Below are 17162 nucleotides of genomic sequence, written 5' to 3'. Positions count from 1 at the left end.
GTAAACTCTGTCCCCACACATCTCTGTTTTCTTTTAATGCTGTAGGAAATTCTCATTTACTTAAAACAATGGAGGCTAATTAGCAATATTATTTTTTCCCTATAAACAGTCTAATTTATACAAAATGGCCCAAAGCAGGCCCACGAAGGTTGCAGGCACAGTTGGCCCGTAATTAACACAACTGTCCAGGGGCAGGCCTTCTAGAGAGTATGCTGGCAGGAGGAATTTGTGCTCTCTTCATTATGGTGAAGCCTCCATTCTTGCTTATACTGTTAGTCTGCAGAGAGGGGGGCGGTTCTCAAAGTATTACAAATGTCATCTCCCTTCTCTTTACCCTAAATGCCCCACCACACGTGGAGCTGCCACGGGGGCAAGTTTCCAGGGACTCCTGGGTCTACTTGGCTTTTATCCTTGTCAAGACTTCCCGAGAGGCCACACAGAAGCTGCAGCCGCAACCTAGAGCTCTTTGCATTGCATCCGATTCTGAGGTCCCGGGAGAGGCTATGGGTCCAGAGTCCGGCCACGCCCCCCTCAGTGCCCCAGTTCAGTCCCAAAGCGGGTGGAACATCCAGCAGCCTTGGAGGGCAGGGGAGGCTCAGGCTTCTTAAGTGAGTCTCGTTTCCCTACTGCCTTGAAGGGTGCTCCCAGAAACACACGTTCCCTGATGCACAGTCTGCAGCCCCAGGGCAGCCACGTCACAAGGCACAGCCTTCTTGCACACATACAGATCTGTATGTGTGTGCCCACACACCCTCAACCTACACACACATACACACACGGTTTCTTCACTGCCTCTGGACATCCAGGGCTGTCATAAGAGCACACCGTGCTTCATTCTCCCCAAACATCTCCAAACCCCTTGAAGTGCACTGAGGGACAGAGCTGCCGTCACATGGAGAAGCCCCCTGTTGGCAGAAAGCCTCTCGAGCTCCTCAAAGACCAGGCGGCACTGCCCTTCACCCTCCTCTCTGAGCTTTGGGTCTCTAAGTTGCAGAGACACGGAGGGAGCTCTCCGCTGGGACCTGGGACTCCTCCCTGCCAGCTATGCTCCTCCCTTGGCCCACGTGCACACACAGCTGTGAGGCTGCCTCCTTTCTCGACAAAAGTCCATCTCTCTCCAGTTGGGATTCTGGAACCAGGCCCTTTGCCCCGAATGCTCCTGGATTTGCAGAGGCCTGCAGCGACCAACGAACAACCTCCCTGCCTTGCCCCTTCTCCCGGGGCAGAGGGTGGGGTGGGTGACATTGGGGACACACCTCCTCCAGCCCTACATCACATTCTGACCCCCAAACCACAGGTTCCCCACCCAGCCCCTCCAGGCTGCCCCACATCTTGGAAGCTCATCACTGTCACGTTTCAGTCTTGAAAGAAATGTTTTAGCCTCGAAAGCAAGCACAATGTGGCTTTTGACACAGGAACCAGACGAAGTCCAGCCTTGGCCGTGTGGATCCCCTGATGGCCTGCTCACCAGGGCCTCGCTCTGGACCCAGGAGCAGGAAGCCGGCAGGGTGCAGAGGGTGTGTGGCCTCCGCCTCCCACCCGCCTCCATTCTGCTGCAAGTGAAGCGCATTGCAAACGAGAGTATTTTTTCTCCTTGTCAGTGAGCCGTTGCTGTCTGTGTATTCCAGGAGGAGGCCATTACGGGGAGTTAATAGAGTTTTAAATTTGTTTTTAAATTTTATAACGCAATTCATCAAATTCAGCATCTGAGCACAGCATTCATGTTCAGACCAGGCAACATATGCCAAACTGGCCCGAGCTTTCCTCTACCCTTTCCACCACCCTCACCCTCAAATGAGAAAAGGTGAACTCTTTAGGGTAACTGCCAGGCACTGTCCCCAAATGGGGTGGGTAGAAAGGCAGCAGGTTGGGCTCTGGGCTGCCAGGGTCATTCTGGAACTAGCCCATGGAAAGGCTAGCGACTTATTGAGGTGCTCTGGGCACCTTTCATGGTCAAGCATGATCGAGGCTGCCCTAGGCCGTAGTCACCAGGCTGAGGTGCCTACCTGGGTGTCACGGTGACGTGGTTCTTTCAGACCCACGTCTGTGACGGGGCAGGTGTCAGGAGAACGGGGCCACATGCAGGGCACAGATGTGGAAAGCAAATGGTGAAGTCTGCTGGACAGGACAGATGGGAGCTTATTCCTGCTATTTTTCACCCAGAAGGGTTTCCTTCAAGGATGTGTTCGGCTGGACTTCGGATCACTGTTGTAACTGGGAAATCTGTTGCTGCTGAGCTGGAAATAAATGAGACTGAAGGGAGCACGGTTTTGTAAAGAACACCTCGGATTTCAGGATTTGCAGCAGATCTTCTGTATCATAAACCGCAGCCAATTTTGTCTTTTATTAAGTGTTAATAAGTGACTTTGGTTCTAGGGAAAATTCTGAGATACATGTTGCTGGCAAGTGAAACCTTGTTGGTCTCAGAGCCAAATGCAATAAAACAACTTCCTCCTATGGCCCTGGCAGCAGGACCTTCAGCTCGTTGAGGGCACAAAGCCCCTAAAGGCAGTGTGAGTGTGGGGTGTCCCCTTGCCCAGCACATGGCAGCGGGGGGTTTGTGGGGGTGGAACTCTCAGAACACCTCACCAGTCTGGTCCTGGCTCTGGTCTTCTTTGGAAACCTGTCTGTGGGTAACAGAACTCACAGGGTGGCTGCACCCCGGACCCAGCTGTCTGGGCGCAGGTCAGGAGTGGCCACCAGGTGGCAATAATTTGAAGTCACTACGGATTGCAGGCCCTGACGTGCTGGTGACAAGGAAGGGGCTTCGGGCAGGCTTCTGCTGAGCCCCAGAAACCATTTTCCACCACCTCTCTGAGCATCCAGGTACCAACCTGAGCTCTGTACCTCTTGAAAGAAACAGACTGCAAACATAGAGCGAACTCTTCCCTGAAGCTACGCACCCAGTTAAATGTCTTGCACCCACTCCTCAACTCCTGGGTGACTTTGGCCCCATGAATCATGCCTTTCCAGCTGGAGGCCCCGTGCTCCCAGTCTGCATAGCTTCAGACATCATGCTGCTGTTTTTCAAACAGAAAGAGAGGCCAAGTGGGGGTGGGGCCAGCACCCTGCCTGTCCTCGGCTCTCCCGAGCAGATTTGGAAGCAGATGCTGAGGACTGGGCCCAGGTGGGATGTGGGACCAGGGTGGAGCGGGGCTTGGCTGTCAGCAGGGGCAGGGGATGGGCCAGGGTGGAGGAAGAACATCTTGAGGTGAGGCAAGTCTTTTTGCATTCAAGGGCTTTCCGGCTTCCAACTTGCTACTTATTGCATTGACAAATATTCCACACGATTGAGGAACTATTTTCCAAAACAAAATGCTGGTATTCATCAGGAGGCGCGGGTTGTGCAGTGTGAACAATTCACTTTCGTTAAGTACCATATGGCCGCTGGTAGGAACACGCTAACATGTTTCAACAGTACAGCTGGGGTAGGGTTCCTTTATTCACCGTGCAGATGGCTCTAATTGACATCTCTCCTAAAACAGGTCTCCAGAATTTCTGTAGGATCATTAGAGTAATTAGTTATTAAATACCATCACCACTTTTAGAGAGAGGGTCTGATCCCTGGCAACGTTCCACCGTGATGGAACTGACAGGTCCCGGCGGAGGACCAGGCGTGGGAGGCACAACGAGGAGGGTGTGCGAGCTCCTCCTCTCGGTGGCAAGGCCACGGGGGGACAAAGACTGTCACTAATTCCAGAGTAGCCCCGGGGAGAGGACTCGAGACACCAGACGGCTCTGGACCAGGGCTCCAGAGCCAGGCTCATCTGTTCTTTAGCTGCAAGACCACGCAGCATTAATCACTCAGCCTCAGTTTGTTCTTCCCTTAAATGGGACACTGCGCAGGGGATCACGCCGGGTCTGTAGGCAAGAAAGGGGTCCCGGGAATGCACGTGCGTCTAGGAGTTCTTCCGAAAAGTAAATACATGCATGGCTATTTGCAATATGGGTTGAGGAAATAGCCTTCACTCTGAGCTCTTTCCTCATTGATCGAGGGTTAATAGCATGACATTATTAGTTTAATTTCACAGTCTAATCAGTTTCCTGCATTATTGATCGGAGGACTTGGAGCAATTGCAATTTTGTAAAACTCTCGGCCGAGGGAATAAGGCTAGGAGGCTTTCAAGCTCGCGGGGCCACAAAGGGAGTGCCTGGCCTCAGCACACAGCTGACCTAACAGAGGGCACGCCATCCACAGGTAAACTGCTGTCCGCTGCTGGACCACGTGGAGGATCAGCGCGTCCAAACCCCACAGAGACTATGACCCAGCATCAGAAGTGGAGACCAGCCTCGGAGAAAGCCCCTCTCCCAGGCAAAACTGGAGCCCAAATCCACCTCGAATGCCATTCTGAGCCCCCAGCCGGCCTGGGGCTTCATTGTTAAACACCCCCTGTCAGCAGGGCCCCATCTGTGCAATGGAATTTTTTTTTGTCACTTTTTCAAATCAGAATAGAAACAATTTTTAGTCTATAATTATCATTTCTTTTCTCAACAGACAAATGTTTCCTTTTAAATTGTAGGGCGGAAAAAGCAAAGAACAACATTTTAAACCAAAAAGAAAGACTAAAATTAATTTCCTCTTTACAGAAAAATAAAATACAACAGCTCTAAGAAGCCAGGTTTTTCTTTTTCCCAAAAGAGCAACAAAAGCAACAGAGCGTTCACTGCCAGCACTAATGCCCGTTTTTAAGAGGCAAGTCCTTGAGGGGTAGTGGTGATGGAGCCTGCAGACCTGTCTCTGGGGTCAGGCCTTGGACTTGATCTCTTGGAGGAGGCTGGGCTGCTCCTAACACCGGAGATCACTTGGGATGAATCATTCCAAGGCCCCGGATCAGAGAGACAACTCAGGACAGAGGGTCTCAGGAGTCAGGGTCAAGGCCTGGGGTTGACCAGTTGGCCCTTAGTTTCCTCATCTCTGAGATGGGATTTTACATTTTCCATTTACATCTTACAGACTTGTTAGGGGGATCCTCTGGGCAAAGTGCTTTGTGACTCTGAAGCATTGAACAAATCCTGCTGCTTTCACCATGTAGCTGAGACTAATCAGACCCACCATTAAGAAAGAAAGCCCTGCTCAGATGCTTCCTCTGCCGGTGAGCTCCTCTGTCCACCTGGAAAAGCCAGGTGGCTTTTCCCAGGTCCCCACCACATCCCGGCCCGCACGCTCGGCCAGCGTGCAGCAGGAGATCTGTGAACAGGCCTGCGTTTACTGACTGCACCCTCAGTGCCAGGTTTGGATGGGGGAGAAGCAGTCTGCCTTTGAGATGCTAAAAGCAGTTCACTGCGGCCGGTACAGAGCCTGTTCAGGTGAGGAAGCGGTTTCCTCTGGGTGAGGAGGGTCAAATATTCCCTAGTCCACATTAAGGAGTTTGATTTCAGAATCGGCCAGTGGAGAGTGAAGACAGCTCAACTCTCCTGGCACAGGGCTGCCCCCAAGCCCACCCTCCAGCCTCCTCAACAAAGAAGCGGGCACAGCTCACATCCACCAACGCGCTCTCCCAGTTCAGTGTGGTGACTGCTGAGCCCACACTCACTCCTCGGCGTAAACCCCTTCAGGGTCTCGCCACTACTCAGGGCTGTGCTGGTTAAGGTTTACCTGCCAGCTCTGGCAGCAGTGGGGGACGAAACAACAGAACCAGCTACACCCTGGCTCCTAGCATCTGTGAGTCTCTGCTGTGTAAACATTCCTCCTTCAGTTTCAAGCTACCAACAGTTTGTCAACTGAATGGAGAGCTGGGCTCTTGGGAGTCACCAAGCCTGCCGGAGCTCATCACACCCACCAGACCAGATGGGGTGTGGAGGGTTGGGCCACAAAGATACTGCTCCAAGGCTGCTGCTCTGTGACCAGGAAGACCCCACGCCATCACGCAGCAGGGAGCAGAGCTGGCCAGCACACCGCTGCTCCCCATCTTTCCCTACTCTGATCCCCAGTGGCTTTGATCCATCAGATCACGTCCAAGCACCTCACCTGGCATCCAAGGCTTTTTGTACCAGGCACCACCTCAGCGTGCACTCCAGCTCTTGTCCCTCTGTCCCCACAAAGCCCCCTGAGCCAGCCTTGCTGTCTCCTCATGGTTCCCAGTCACACCTGGGATGATCCTGCTCACAAGGTTCTCTCTGCCTGGCACACCTCCCCCCCACCCCCACCCCGCTGCACTCCCTGATCAAACCCTGCCTGAGCTCTTCCTCTGATAGCCCCCAGCTCCCTGCATCTGTTGGCAGTGAACCCCAAGTGCACCCAGCACGCCCCTGCCTGATGGCACTCACTGTGCACCTTCCTGGTGGAGCAAGGACTCTGGGCTTGCTGTTGCTCAATGGATCCGCACTCCTCATGGTGGGCTCCCGATTCAAGGTTCTTCCTGCCCTGACGTTAGTCTCTGACCTTTGAAAACTCCCTCTCAAGGAAGCAGAGGAGGCCAAGCCTTAGTGTTCAATGTCTGTGCTTCCAACGACAAAATGACCACGGGCCCAAAGACTCACTTGCCACAGCTGGGCAAGGCCGGAGAGATGGCTGGGTTCCACAGGGAGGGAGCTTAGTGGCTGTCCCAGCTGCAGTGAGACTCTCGTGGCAGAACAGCAGGGCCTTGTGGCAGAGACACTGGATCCCTATAATGACCCCAAACAGGTGGAAAAAGGAAACTGGGTGTCCTGCACACCTGATAGCTTTCTAAAAATAGGCGGTGGGCCCTGGCTCCGCAGGCTGGCCTCTGGGTAGGGGCAGGGGCAGGGGCTGGTGGCTATTTGATCACTAAACTTCAGAGAAGCAAGGCAAGTCTAAGCTGGTTTTCTACCTTGCCCTCCCCGCCAGGCTGAAGCCAGACATGCAAGCTTGGCTCTGGGGTCCCGAGCTTGCCCATCATCTCCTGCATAGCCCTGCCCCATCGCCTAGGGAAGGACGAAGGCAGACCGGCCAGGGCAGATGCCAGCAGGCTCCGGGCACCGTTTCTTCTTGGCCAAGCGACCCGGGTACAGAGACATTCTCCTCAAACCAAGGCGCTGACAGCATCGAACAGAAATGTCATGGTCTGAAGCCACGTGGCGTAGGAGGAAGCAAGAAAAGAAGAGAGGAATTCTCCGGGCTGAGCCCCCAGAGGTCTCCTCTGTGGGGCCGGGCAGAGGGGCAAGCGGTGGGCAGAGGAACAAAGGGAGCACTCTTTTCTTTCAGGGGCAGGCTGCGCCTTCTGCAGTTCCTCAGCCCCATCTCCTCTGGTCCCTCCTCCCTCCTCCGTGTCTAGACGGAATACTCCTGGCAGCCTTAAGTCGTGCATTTGGCCTCTGGTCCCCAAGGCCAGCCCTGTGGCGCACTGGGGGTGCTCTGCTGGCTCAGGGAAATCTTTTAAAAACAAATCCCACCAAAGAATCTAAAAAAGAGTGAGTAGATGTATATGGATAACTGGTTCACTTTGCTGTACAGCAGAAACTAACACAACGTAGTAAATCAACTATATTGCAATAAAAATTAATTTAAAAAAATCCCACTCATTAAAAGGCACAGTGTGGATTCTCAGAGGCCAGAATGCCAGCACATTTTGGTGATCACTAAGTCACCCAGCTGAGAACCAGTCTGAGAAGGTTAACGTGAAACATTATAGGGACTAAAATTACTTCCAAGAAAGATCCTTGGCGAATATAAACTGTCCCCTTCACCAACCCCACACAGTTGGAATACCACCTTTCTAATCCTTTTAGTGAGAGGCAAGGAAACTGGGAGGCCTGTGGTTTCCTGGAACATTTTCATACCAGGGTGCTCCTCTCCCTGTGAAGTCCTTCGGAGACTCTTTTAAGCACGATTTTCATACCAGGTCTTGGGAGAGATACAGAGCATTGCTTATTCTGAAAATATTGGCAAGGCCAGCAAAGGAATGGAGCAGATAGAACCAGAGGGATTCCCGACACTGCCTGTCCTCCTGATGGCCCCCAGCCCCTCTCAGCCCCCAGTCCCTTTTGACCCTAACCCCTCCCTCTCTTGGCTGAAGACCACAAGCACGCTTCTCCTCACTCTCCGTACCAAGATCATATTGCTGAAATGTGATGCTTGGCCCACTGACCTGCCAGCCGTGTGGCCACCCTCTAACCAGGGCCCTGCAACCCACCACGTGCAAGCCATGAACATCTATCACTGTGACTCTAGCGGCGGCCCTGCCGTGCCCCTTGGCGCCTCTTACGCATCCTGGGCAGTACAGCGTCTCTTGCTTCCTCAGCCCCTCTGAGCCCCCATTTCTGCACGGAGCACAGGCGGACCTGGCTGGCACCTGTGCCACCTCAGTGTCATCTGCCCTCCGGGCCGGCTCGGGGCTCAGCAGAGTAGAAAGAGATGTAGATGAGGACCCGGGCACTGAGGAGCTGGGCACTGCGTTTGGGCGGGTGCTGCCACTCCCTGGCATATGCATGAGATGGGGAGCAGGTCACAAGTCACCTCCCCACTCTCTGGCATCACTTCCTTCTCTGCAAAATGGGAAGAATTGGAGCCACTCTACCTACCTCATGGAGGTGTTCTGGGAGCCAAAGAAATGCCAGGTGGAGAAGAAACTTGGAAGGGTGCTAGTCAAAAGTTCATTATCGTTACAGAGCAGGGCTGAAGGTGTCCAGGCCAGCTTCCCCAAGGGACAGCGAATCCTTTCTTTATGAGATGAGTACTTACTTCAAGGTTCCTGCTCCCTCTTTGCTAACAGGAATTGCAGGACCCTTGCCAAGTCCAAGCAGTACAAAGAGCAAATAATCACTTGGATGAGAGAAGCCTGTTGAAATGAGTCTTTGTTGGGCACAGGGTTTGGCTGACAGCTTGGCCCGAAAATCAGCACAGTGAATCAGCTCATTGGCTCTCGCAGGGAGATGGACTCAGCTAGACTTTGATGTTTCACAGTTCCCACTACACACCCTGCACACAGTAGGGATTCAGACGATGCTTGTTAAGCTGATTACTGCAGAGGCAGCTGGAAGTGTGAGAGGGCGAAGCCCTGTCCATTCAAATTGGAGACTCACTCGGTAACTCGAGGGAAGGGGAAAATCCGAAATCAGACAGGACCTGAGGTTGAAGCGGGTGGGGCCGTTCATTCTGCAGCCTTATAGCTGAAAGGGATTTTGGGGGGTGGGGGAGCAGGGGGAGGGTGGAATTAACATGCTTACTGTATTATGTTGCAGCAGTGATAAGACTAAAATTTAGGATTTTCTTAATGAGACTCCTGCATTCACTGGTTTTCCTTATCAGCACTGGCAAGAACCCTAGTTTAGCATTTCTGTCCTCTGCTTTAGAATGGAGGAAGGATCACGGGAGGAATTTGAAAACTTGCTCCGGAGAATAACTGTATGCGCCCTTTTTGCTGTCCCAGAGGAATGCGGGTCCTCTGCCCCTGGTCCTCCCCAGATGCACTGAGCTCTGGATCCAGGCGACAAGCTTTCCCAGTTCGGAGTTTGTGGAATGAAATGCACATTGGGGCTGGGGAGGGAACCAGCGGAAGTTAGAATGCCAGGCAGTTCGAAGTGCCTCTGCCCTCTCTCTCCTGCCCTAGGCTCGGGAAACCATCCTCCTTTCCCACCAAGTGTCCATAACCACCCCTGAGGGGCAGGTACCTGGGTTCTAACACTAGGCTCTGAGACAGCTCTAATGCCTGCCATGGGGTCAGATCTTTAAGGACCGCGATCAGGACAGTGACAAAGTCAAGGCCATACCACAAGTCCTCACATCTATGTGGCACTTGCTGCCTCTGGGGGGTGGTGGGGGCAGAGCCACACACCCCTTTAACAGGTGTGCAGCCTGGTGCTTAGAGATGGTAGCTTGTACTACCTAGAGAGAGCTGACACTGGAGTCAGAAATAGGAGCTGAGGGTCCAGACTTAAGGCTGGGGTTGGAGGAGACCAGACCCCTTCCCCAGGGTCTGGGCTGCAGGTTCCTCCTCTTGCACTCCAGGACCTTGGATCCCCTGGAAGCAGCCAGCCCACTCTGCAGGGGGACCTGAAAGGCTTGCCTCACCTTCACATATCACCCACTTGATTGACTATCCAAGCCTGCAAAAAAGCACATCTTTTTCTGCAAAAAAAGCATTTTTTTAAAATCAGATTTCAAAACGGTGAAAATTCCAGTCCACCCAGAAATGAGGAAGAGCCATCCTTCCTTTATCTCCAACATATCCACAAGTCAAGAACCTTAGAACAAGCAAAGTGGATGGCTTTGTAGTGCAGGAGTTCCCTGGTCACAGGACAGTCCCAGCATCCTTGTTTGTAGCCTATGAATGCTTCCTCTGCACACGGTTCGAACGAGCAGATCCTCAGCAGGTGAGGGGATGCTGCTGCCTCAGGTAAGACAGGGAGCAGAGCAAGTTTACTGGGTCAGAATGAGAAGAGAGGCAGAAACGTGGAGAACAGGGGCACAACCTAGGCAAGCACAGCAGCCTTTGGGCCTTCAGTTCAGGCACAAATCTCCTAACTGCTTCCATGGGCTGGACCCCAGAGCATCATGGCATCACTGCAGACTAAATGATATTCTTAAAGCCACAGAGTTTGGAGTTCAACAGAGCCTGTGTCCTGACTCTGACATTTATCACCTATGTATCCTTGAGCAGTTGGCTTGAGCTCTTGGAGCCTCTGTCTCCTCCTAAGCGGTGGGAGCACCCACTCTCAGCTGTGGGGAGGTGATTGCTGTCAGGTGCTTCGAGGAGCCTGTGTGGGCCATGCAGAGAATGTGCGCTGATGTCCAACAGGCCTGGGAAGAGGGGAGTGCGTTAGCCCACCCTTCAGAAGGATTTACCCAAAGTGGTTAAGATAAAAAGAACATTAGGGTTTCACTGGGAGTGAAATTGGCAGAGAAGCTCCAGAGGAGAGCAAGAGGAAGTATGGGTGGGCATGAAGACAGGCACCCGCGCCCCATCACTTATGGGTGCCAGGCCCTGCATAAGGTGCTTGACGTGTGACCAGATTCCATCCTCCCACCTGGGCTGTACCTCTTACAAAACTCCACTTTACAGATGAAGGAGCTCATACAGGAGTGAAGACACTTTCCTAACTTAGGAAGCTGGATCAGTGGGATTCCAATACAGATTTATCTGAGTGCAAAGCCAGTTTCTCAACCCCTACAGGCACAGGGAGGAAGTGGGGTGGGTGGGTGCTGAGCTTCACAGAAAGCCCACAGCGGGTGGGGGGAGGCACTTGCAGACACCTGGGAGGAGGTGGAGGCAGAGAGGAGCAGCCGCTGGGCCTGAGCCCACCACCCAGCCGGCAAACAGGCGTCAAGGGCAGGCGGCACGGACGGCGGCAGGCACCAGGAGAAGGCCTGATCCCCGAACTTCTGTGACGTCTGAGGGTCAGTCCTGCCTGAGCCTTGTGATCTTTTTGTGAAATTAATTAATTAATTATTTTTGGTTGCCCTGGGTCTTTGTTGCTGCACGATGGCTTTCTCTTTCTTTGGTTCCGGTGTGCAGGCTGTTCACTGCAGTGGCTTCTCTTACCCAGTGGCATGTGGAATCTTGGATCAGGGATCGAACTGGTATCCCCTGCATTGTCAGGTGGATTCTTAACCACTGGACCACCAGGGAAGTCCTGTGACATGTCTGAGGGGAAAGCAAGTCCATCTGGAAACTTCCAACACATGAACCTCTTGGCTCCAAGGCTGCTCTATAAAAGCCCTTTCCTTCCTCCTGCAGGTAGGGCCAGACAGGAGGTCTCGGGCCCACAGCCTTCTCCAGGGGTCCTTCTGGGTTGCAGAAAGGAGGGTCCTCTGGGGGAGCCTCCTGCATTAGCCCCCTCCTCCACTACACACCCCAGCCCCAGGATCCTTGACCCAGATGGCTGACAGGGAAGAGGACAGATGGAATCCTCCATCATAAACTCTTCTAATTCTCATCACCTGGATTGTGCACCCAGCAAAGAAACATACATACAAAGAGAATGCTGGCATGAGGAAGAGGAACTTTGTAAAATGCTGGCAGTGATCAAAATTTGTATCCAGAGAAAAATAACAATTGTGAAAACCTATATACAGCCTGAACTCTAGTTTATGATAATATAAGATTTCTAGCAATAATATTCGGGGAGAAAAGAGAGATGAAAATGAACTGAACTTTATTTGGGGATCTCATTTCTATGAGTCCCGTTCCTTTTGCTAAAATACAGAAATCTCTATAATGAGGATTTGTGTTGTCCTAAGGGAAAAAAATGTGTGAAAAATTGACCTTACTAGCATGGGAAAACTTTTATATGCTATAATATAGAAGTTTGTTTCCCTTAAGAGTGGAAGTATGTAAATAGCTCACTGAAAGAAAAGATGTGTAATTAATCACCAGCGTCTACGCGTCCCAGTGCACTCTTGATGGTCTCACGGTCTCCTCAGGATCCAGGGAACAGAAGTCAGGGCAGTGACCTGGCCTTGACCGCCAGCAAGGGGTAGGGGGTATGCTAGAGAATGCACTCTTCGGATTCTAGCACATGCAAACAGGCATGCTTTGTCCTCTCCCCATCACCCACATCCAAGGCTTTAATAGGCTTTACATGGTCACTGAATCAGAGAAGGGCAGACTGAAAGGCCCCTGCGGGCTTCTCTCCCTTCAGCCCTTCCATTTCACAGATTAGGACTCTGAGGTCCTGGGAGGCACAGGCACTTGACCTAGATGCCATGAACTGCAGAGGCTGAGCTTGAGAAAATTGCCACAATGCACAGCCTCACCCAGTACCCAGTTCCGAGGGAGGTGGGGTCTGGCACTCCCTGGGCCGAAGTGTGTTTGATGGAGAGTTTTGCCCTCCCCTGGAGGGGCGCTGATCCCCTTTAATGAGACGTAAAGGCCTTAAGCTCCATTCTGCATTTCCCTTACCTGGTTTTTCTCCCAGGTGGGAGATACTGAGAGGTGGTTTTTTAAATTTATTTATTAATTTTTCCTTCTTGGCTGTGGCATGCGGGATCTTAGCTCCCTGACCCGTCCATCTTGCACTGGAAGCTCAGAGTCTTCACCACTGGACCAGCAGGGAAGTCCCTTGAAGGGTGATGTGCTTCGTCTGGCCCTCAGGCAGGGTGACACCCTGGTCCTGTCATGGGGCTGGCCTGGGCTGGCTGGGTGCTGAGCAGCTGTCCAGAAGCCATGGCCCACTGGTCATCAGGGAGTTAACAGAAGGCATTTTCTGGGGCTCAGCTAGAAGGTGGGAATGCCCTAGGCCAGGAGGAGGGGAAGGTTTGGGGAGACAGGGGACAGGGGACAGGGGCCCTGAGGATCTCAAAGATTGAGGAGATGAGAACAGGAGCTTGCTACAAACAGGGTCCTGGGTGGGGCTTTGGGGATGGACAGAAGAGGCCTGAGGGCAGGGCAGGAGCAGGGCGTGAGCTCGGCTAACCCAGGGCGGGGGTCCATCCGTCCCCCTGGGCAACTGCAGCTCCCCCCAGAGCCTCTGAGCACAGGATGCTGGGAGCCTCTAAACAGCCCTGGGCCCTGAAAACCCATCTCAGGGCGCTGTGCGCAGGACCCCCGAGATGAGCTCCCAGTTCACTTGCTGTCTGCTGGCACTGGCCCTCGCTGGGCTCACAGGTAAGGCCACTCCCTGCACCCAGGAGCCACTAATCAAAGAAAAAGTGGCTCTTGGAGCTGAAGGGGATGGGACACTTTGATTCCCAACCTGCTCTTAGCATCTCAGCTCCACACACCACCCAGGGTCACTCTCTTGGGGCACAGTTGCTGGATCCAGGATCTGGGGGCCGGAGAGGGGAGGGGAACAGCTGTGGATGGGGTGGGACTGAGCTGGGAGTGACTACGGAGGGCGGTCTGTTCCCAGGGGCCAGGACCACAGCCAGGGGTTGGGTGGGCAGCTCTGGTTGGGCGTGAGAGCAGGGCATAGACAGTGCCTGGTGAGGGCTAAGAGGTTTTCCAGCCTCTGGTGCAGGCTCAAAGGGTGCCGAGGTAAAGAGCACGGCACTCCAGGAGGGCTGACCTGGGGGCTGGGTCTGGGGGGAGCCCCACCCAGGGATGGAGGAGACGGAGAGAGGCAGTGGAGTCCTGTTAGGAGGAAAATGGAAACTACGAGTCTGGTATCCACTCTGCATGTGGAAGAGATGCAAGAACTTGGAAAGGCTGATAATTTCAAATTTTCTATATATTGAGTTCTTTTTAAAAACTTCTGTCAATCTGCTCATCTTGCTAAGTTTAAAGAAAAAAGAAGTCTGCAGATGGCAGGCCCCGGGACCAGAAGAGACAAGATAAGAAAGGGTGCAACTTGCCCTGGCCCTCGGACACCAGAGCACAGGAGACATGCCCAGCACTCTGCACGCCTCCTCCCTGTGGGCCTTGTGGCCTCAGATCCACGAGGCAGCTGAACTGGGATGGACAGAGGCATGGCAGTCCCCAGACCCCCAGCCCACTCTGCTTCTTGCTCCCTAAAGCCCTATCATCCACTACACTCAGAGCCATAGGTGTGGATGCTCATAGGTCAGGAGACCAGGCCCTGCTGCCTCGCCCGAGACCAGACCGTGAAGGCCTGGGAAGTGGGAGTTCTGTGCACTAATTCCTCCCCAGCTTCCCCAGGGCACAAGCCAGGCCCCAAGCCAGGCCCCGACCAGGGTCCTGGTGGATTGGCCAACTGACCCAGGATCTACCCACTTCCCAGGCCCCGGCTTATAAACAGCTTGAGTCCTAAAAAGTCCACTGGGGATCTGCGGTTGGTAACTCACATTGTATTTGCCTGCAGAGTCAAAGCTGTCTGTGATCATGGGCCTGTCTGGCTCCACCACGGAGGCCGAGATCATAATCTAGCTTGCTGAGGGAATCAAAGCCCAGGTCGGCCCCAGGGGAGGGGGTGGGGAGGCTGGGTGTGAGGATGAAGAGAGGGAAGAGGTCCCCCTTGTTTCTTGGTGCTGGTGATGAGTTTGGCCAGATTTGCATTCGTATGTGTGTGTATGTGTGTGTAAGTGAACTAAAGGTAAACTTGTTGAAATCAACAAATCTGAAAACAGTGACACTTGGCCTTGATAAGTGCAATTGCCAGGCTGCATGCAGGGGGTGCCGTGTGACCAGCTGCTCCCGGTCAGCCAGTAGCTGCCCAAGGCCCTAGAAGCAAGGGTCTCCCAGAAGGGGGACCCTGCCTTGGCTTCTCTGCCCACTTCCTCTACTGCTCTGCTGGCCAGGCTGGACAGGACAGGAGGGATCCATATGTTACCTTGAATCCCAGGTCCAGGAGCCTTGGAGTTATGTTAAGTGAAATAAACATGGATCTAATGGGCACTCAGGGGCTTCCCTGATGGCTCAGTGGTAAAGAATCTGCCTGCCAACGCAGGAGGTGCAGGTTCTACCCCTGATGCGGGAAGATCCCACAGGCCACAGAGCAACTAAGCCCGTGTGCACCACAACTGCTGAGTGTGTGCTCTAGAGGCCCTTCTCCTCACCAAGAGAAACCACCTCAATGAGAAGCCCGCACACCACAACTGGATCTTAGCTCCTACTTGCTGCAACTAGAGAAAAGCCTGCACAGCCGTGAAGACCCAGCCCAGTCAAAAATAAACAGAGAAATAAAATTATAAAAAAATAAAGAGCACGTGGAGGGCAGAGAGCTCATTTAAGCCCTGATTGACATGACTGCATGTTAGAGCAAATTCATAGATTGTACTCAACAAAACCACACCCATAATAAAGGAAATAAGTCAGAGACAGACAAATACTGAATGATATCACTTACGTGTGGAATCTAAAACAATGCCACAAACTATTGAATATAACAAAAAAGAAGCAGACTCACAAATATAGAGAACAAACCAGCGCTTACCAGTGAGAAGAGAGGAGGTGGCGGGGCAAAAGAGGTTAAGGGATTAAGAGACACAAACTAGTAGGTATAGGTCAGCTGTAAGAATATTGTACAGCATGGAGGATGTAGCCAATATTTCATAGCCATAAATGGAGTATACCTTTAAATATTGTGAATCACTATGTTATACACCTGTAATATATAATACTGTACAACAACTATACTTCATTAATAATTTTAAGAATGAAAACACTAAGGGTGAGGGGGGACCAGCTCCGTGTTGTTCAGCTCTGTGTCTGTTAAGGCCAGGGCTTGGGCAGTCAGACCAGAGCTTATAGTTTGAGGCTTGCAACTGATTGTTTACCTTGTCAAGAAAGCATGCTTGTGGGGGATAAATATCAGTCCTTAACATGAGGCCAGGCCTCTTCTGAGCTGGCTCACTTGGAGCCTCCATGCGAACACCTGCTCTGTGTTCAGATCCCGCTGGGGCTGGAGTCCTTGCCCCATGCGAGTGCTCAGGTCCTGGGAGAATAGGCTGGACAGACACCTGACGCTTGGGCTGCGCAAGGAACTGTGCAGGGGTGCAGCGTCATTGAGGAGCCATCTATGAACTTGCTCTAACGCAGTCATGTACAATTAGGGCTTAACTTGAGCTGTCCGCTCTTCACACGCTCTTTGAGCTTTAGTGCAAGTTCGATGTAGAACCACCCTTGCTATGGGCCAGACATTGTGCCGGGGATGTTAGACAACTCAGTGTTTCTCCCTTTCAGTGGGGACAATCATAGTTTATTGTAACTGTGATACGAGTTATTCCAGGGGAAAACACGGGGAGCCATGAGGAACCCCAAGGCCCATGGGCACAACTGAAGAAAGTCTTCCAGGGGAGATGCTGTCTGAGCTATTTCCAAATCGGGGAAGCCAGGGGGAGGTGGATGTTTTAGGCAGAGAAAACCACCTTAATTATTAAAACAGAGGCAAGAAGCTGCTTAGCATGTTGAGAACGGAGATGGGTTTGGGGTAAATGGAGCAAAACAGACAAGGGGGAGGGAGGAGGTGAGGCGGGACACAGAAACCTAGACATGGCCCCCAAACGCCAACTGGGTCCTAGAGCACCGCCAACTGGGTCCTAGAGCACCGGCGACTGGCAGGGCCTCCTGCTGAGGACAGCTAAGGGCAATATAGGTCGAGCTGGGGAAGAGGGAGGAAGTGGAGAAATAGAGTGAGATTTCGGTAAGACTTGGCAACTGACTGGCTGTTGAGTTCATTCACCAGAGTGCTCTGTGTGCTGAGCTACTGCTGGGGTGGAGGTGGGGCGTGGTGTCTGGGATGAATCCCAGTTTTTAGGTTGGAAAGACTGGGGGATGGTGGTGAAATTCTACTGAGATTGAGAACACTGGAGGAGGAACCAGTTCGAGGATGACTTTGATGCAAGCCGAGGCATGGCGTGGCTGAGC

At 52.7% G+C, this 17162-nt stretch overlaps 1 protein-coding gene across 3 annotated transcripts in view; it reads right to left on the bottom strand.

Moving 5' to 3' along the window:
* Positions 1–17162, bottom strand: part of KLHL29 (kelch like family member 29) — a 331803-nt gene that overhangs the window by 179132 nt on the left and 135509 nt on the right. For 2 of the 3 annotated variants that reach the window (XM_086325712.1, XM_086325714.1), the window contains exon 1: positions 6268–6575. The exons of the other annotated variant lie outside the window; for it this stretch is intronic. In XM_086325712.1, the coding sequence (XP_086181838.1) occupies positions 6268–6333 (66 nt within the window). In that variant the 5' untranslated portion in view covers positions 6334–6575. Of the gene's footprint in view, positions 1–6267; positions 6576–17162 lie in introns of those variants that run through there. 3 annotated transcript variants of the gene reach the window in all.

This window comes from Bos grunniens, chromosome 11, assembly GCF_055505025.1.
Source record: "Bos grunniens cultivar Pamir isolate PY7600 chromosome 11, Bosgru_T2T1.0, whole genome shotgun sequence".
Taxonomy (NCBI): Eukaryota; Metazoa; Chordata; class Mammalia; order Artiodactyla; family Bovidae; genus Bos; species Bos grunniens.
The sequence above is the reverse complement of the archived record's forward strand: the minus strand, read 5'-3'. Positions and strand labels throughout refer to the sequence as shown.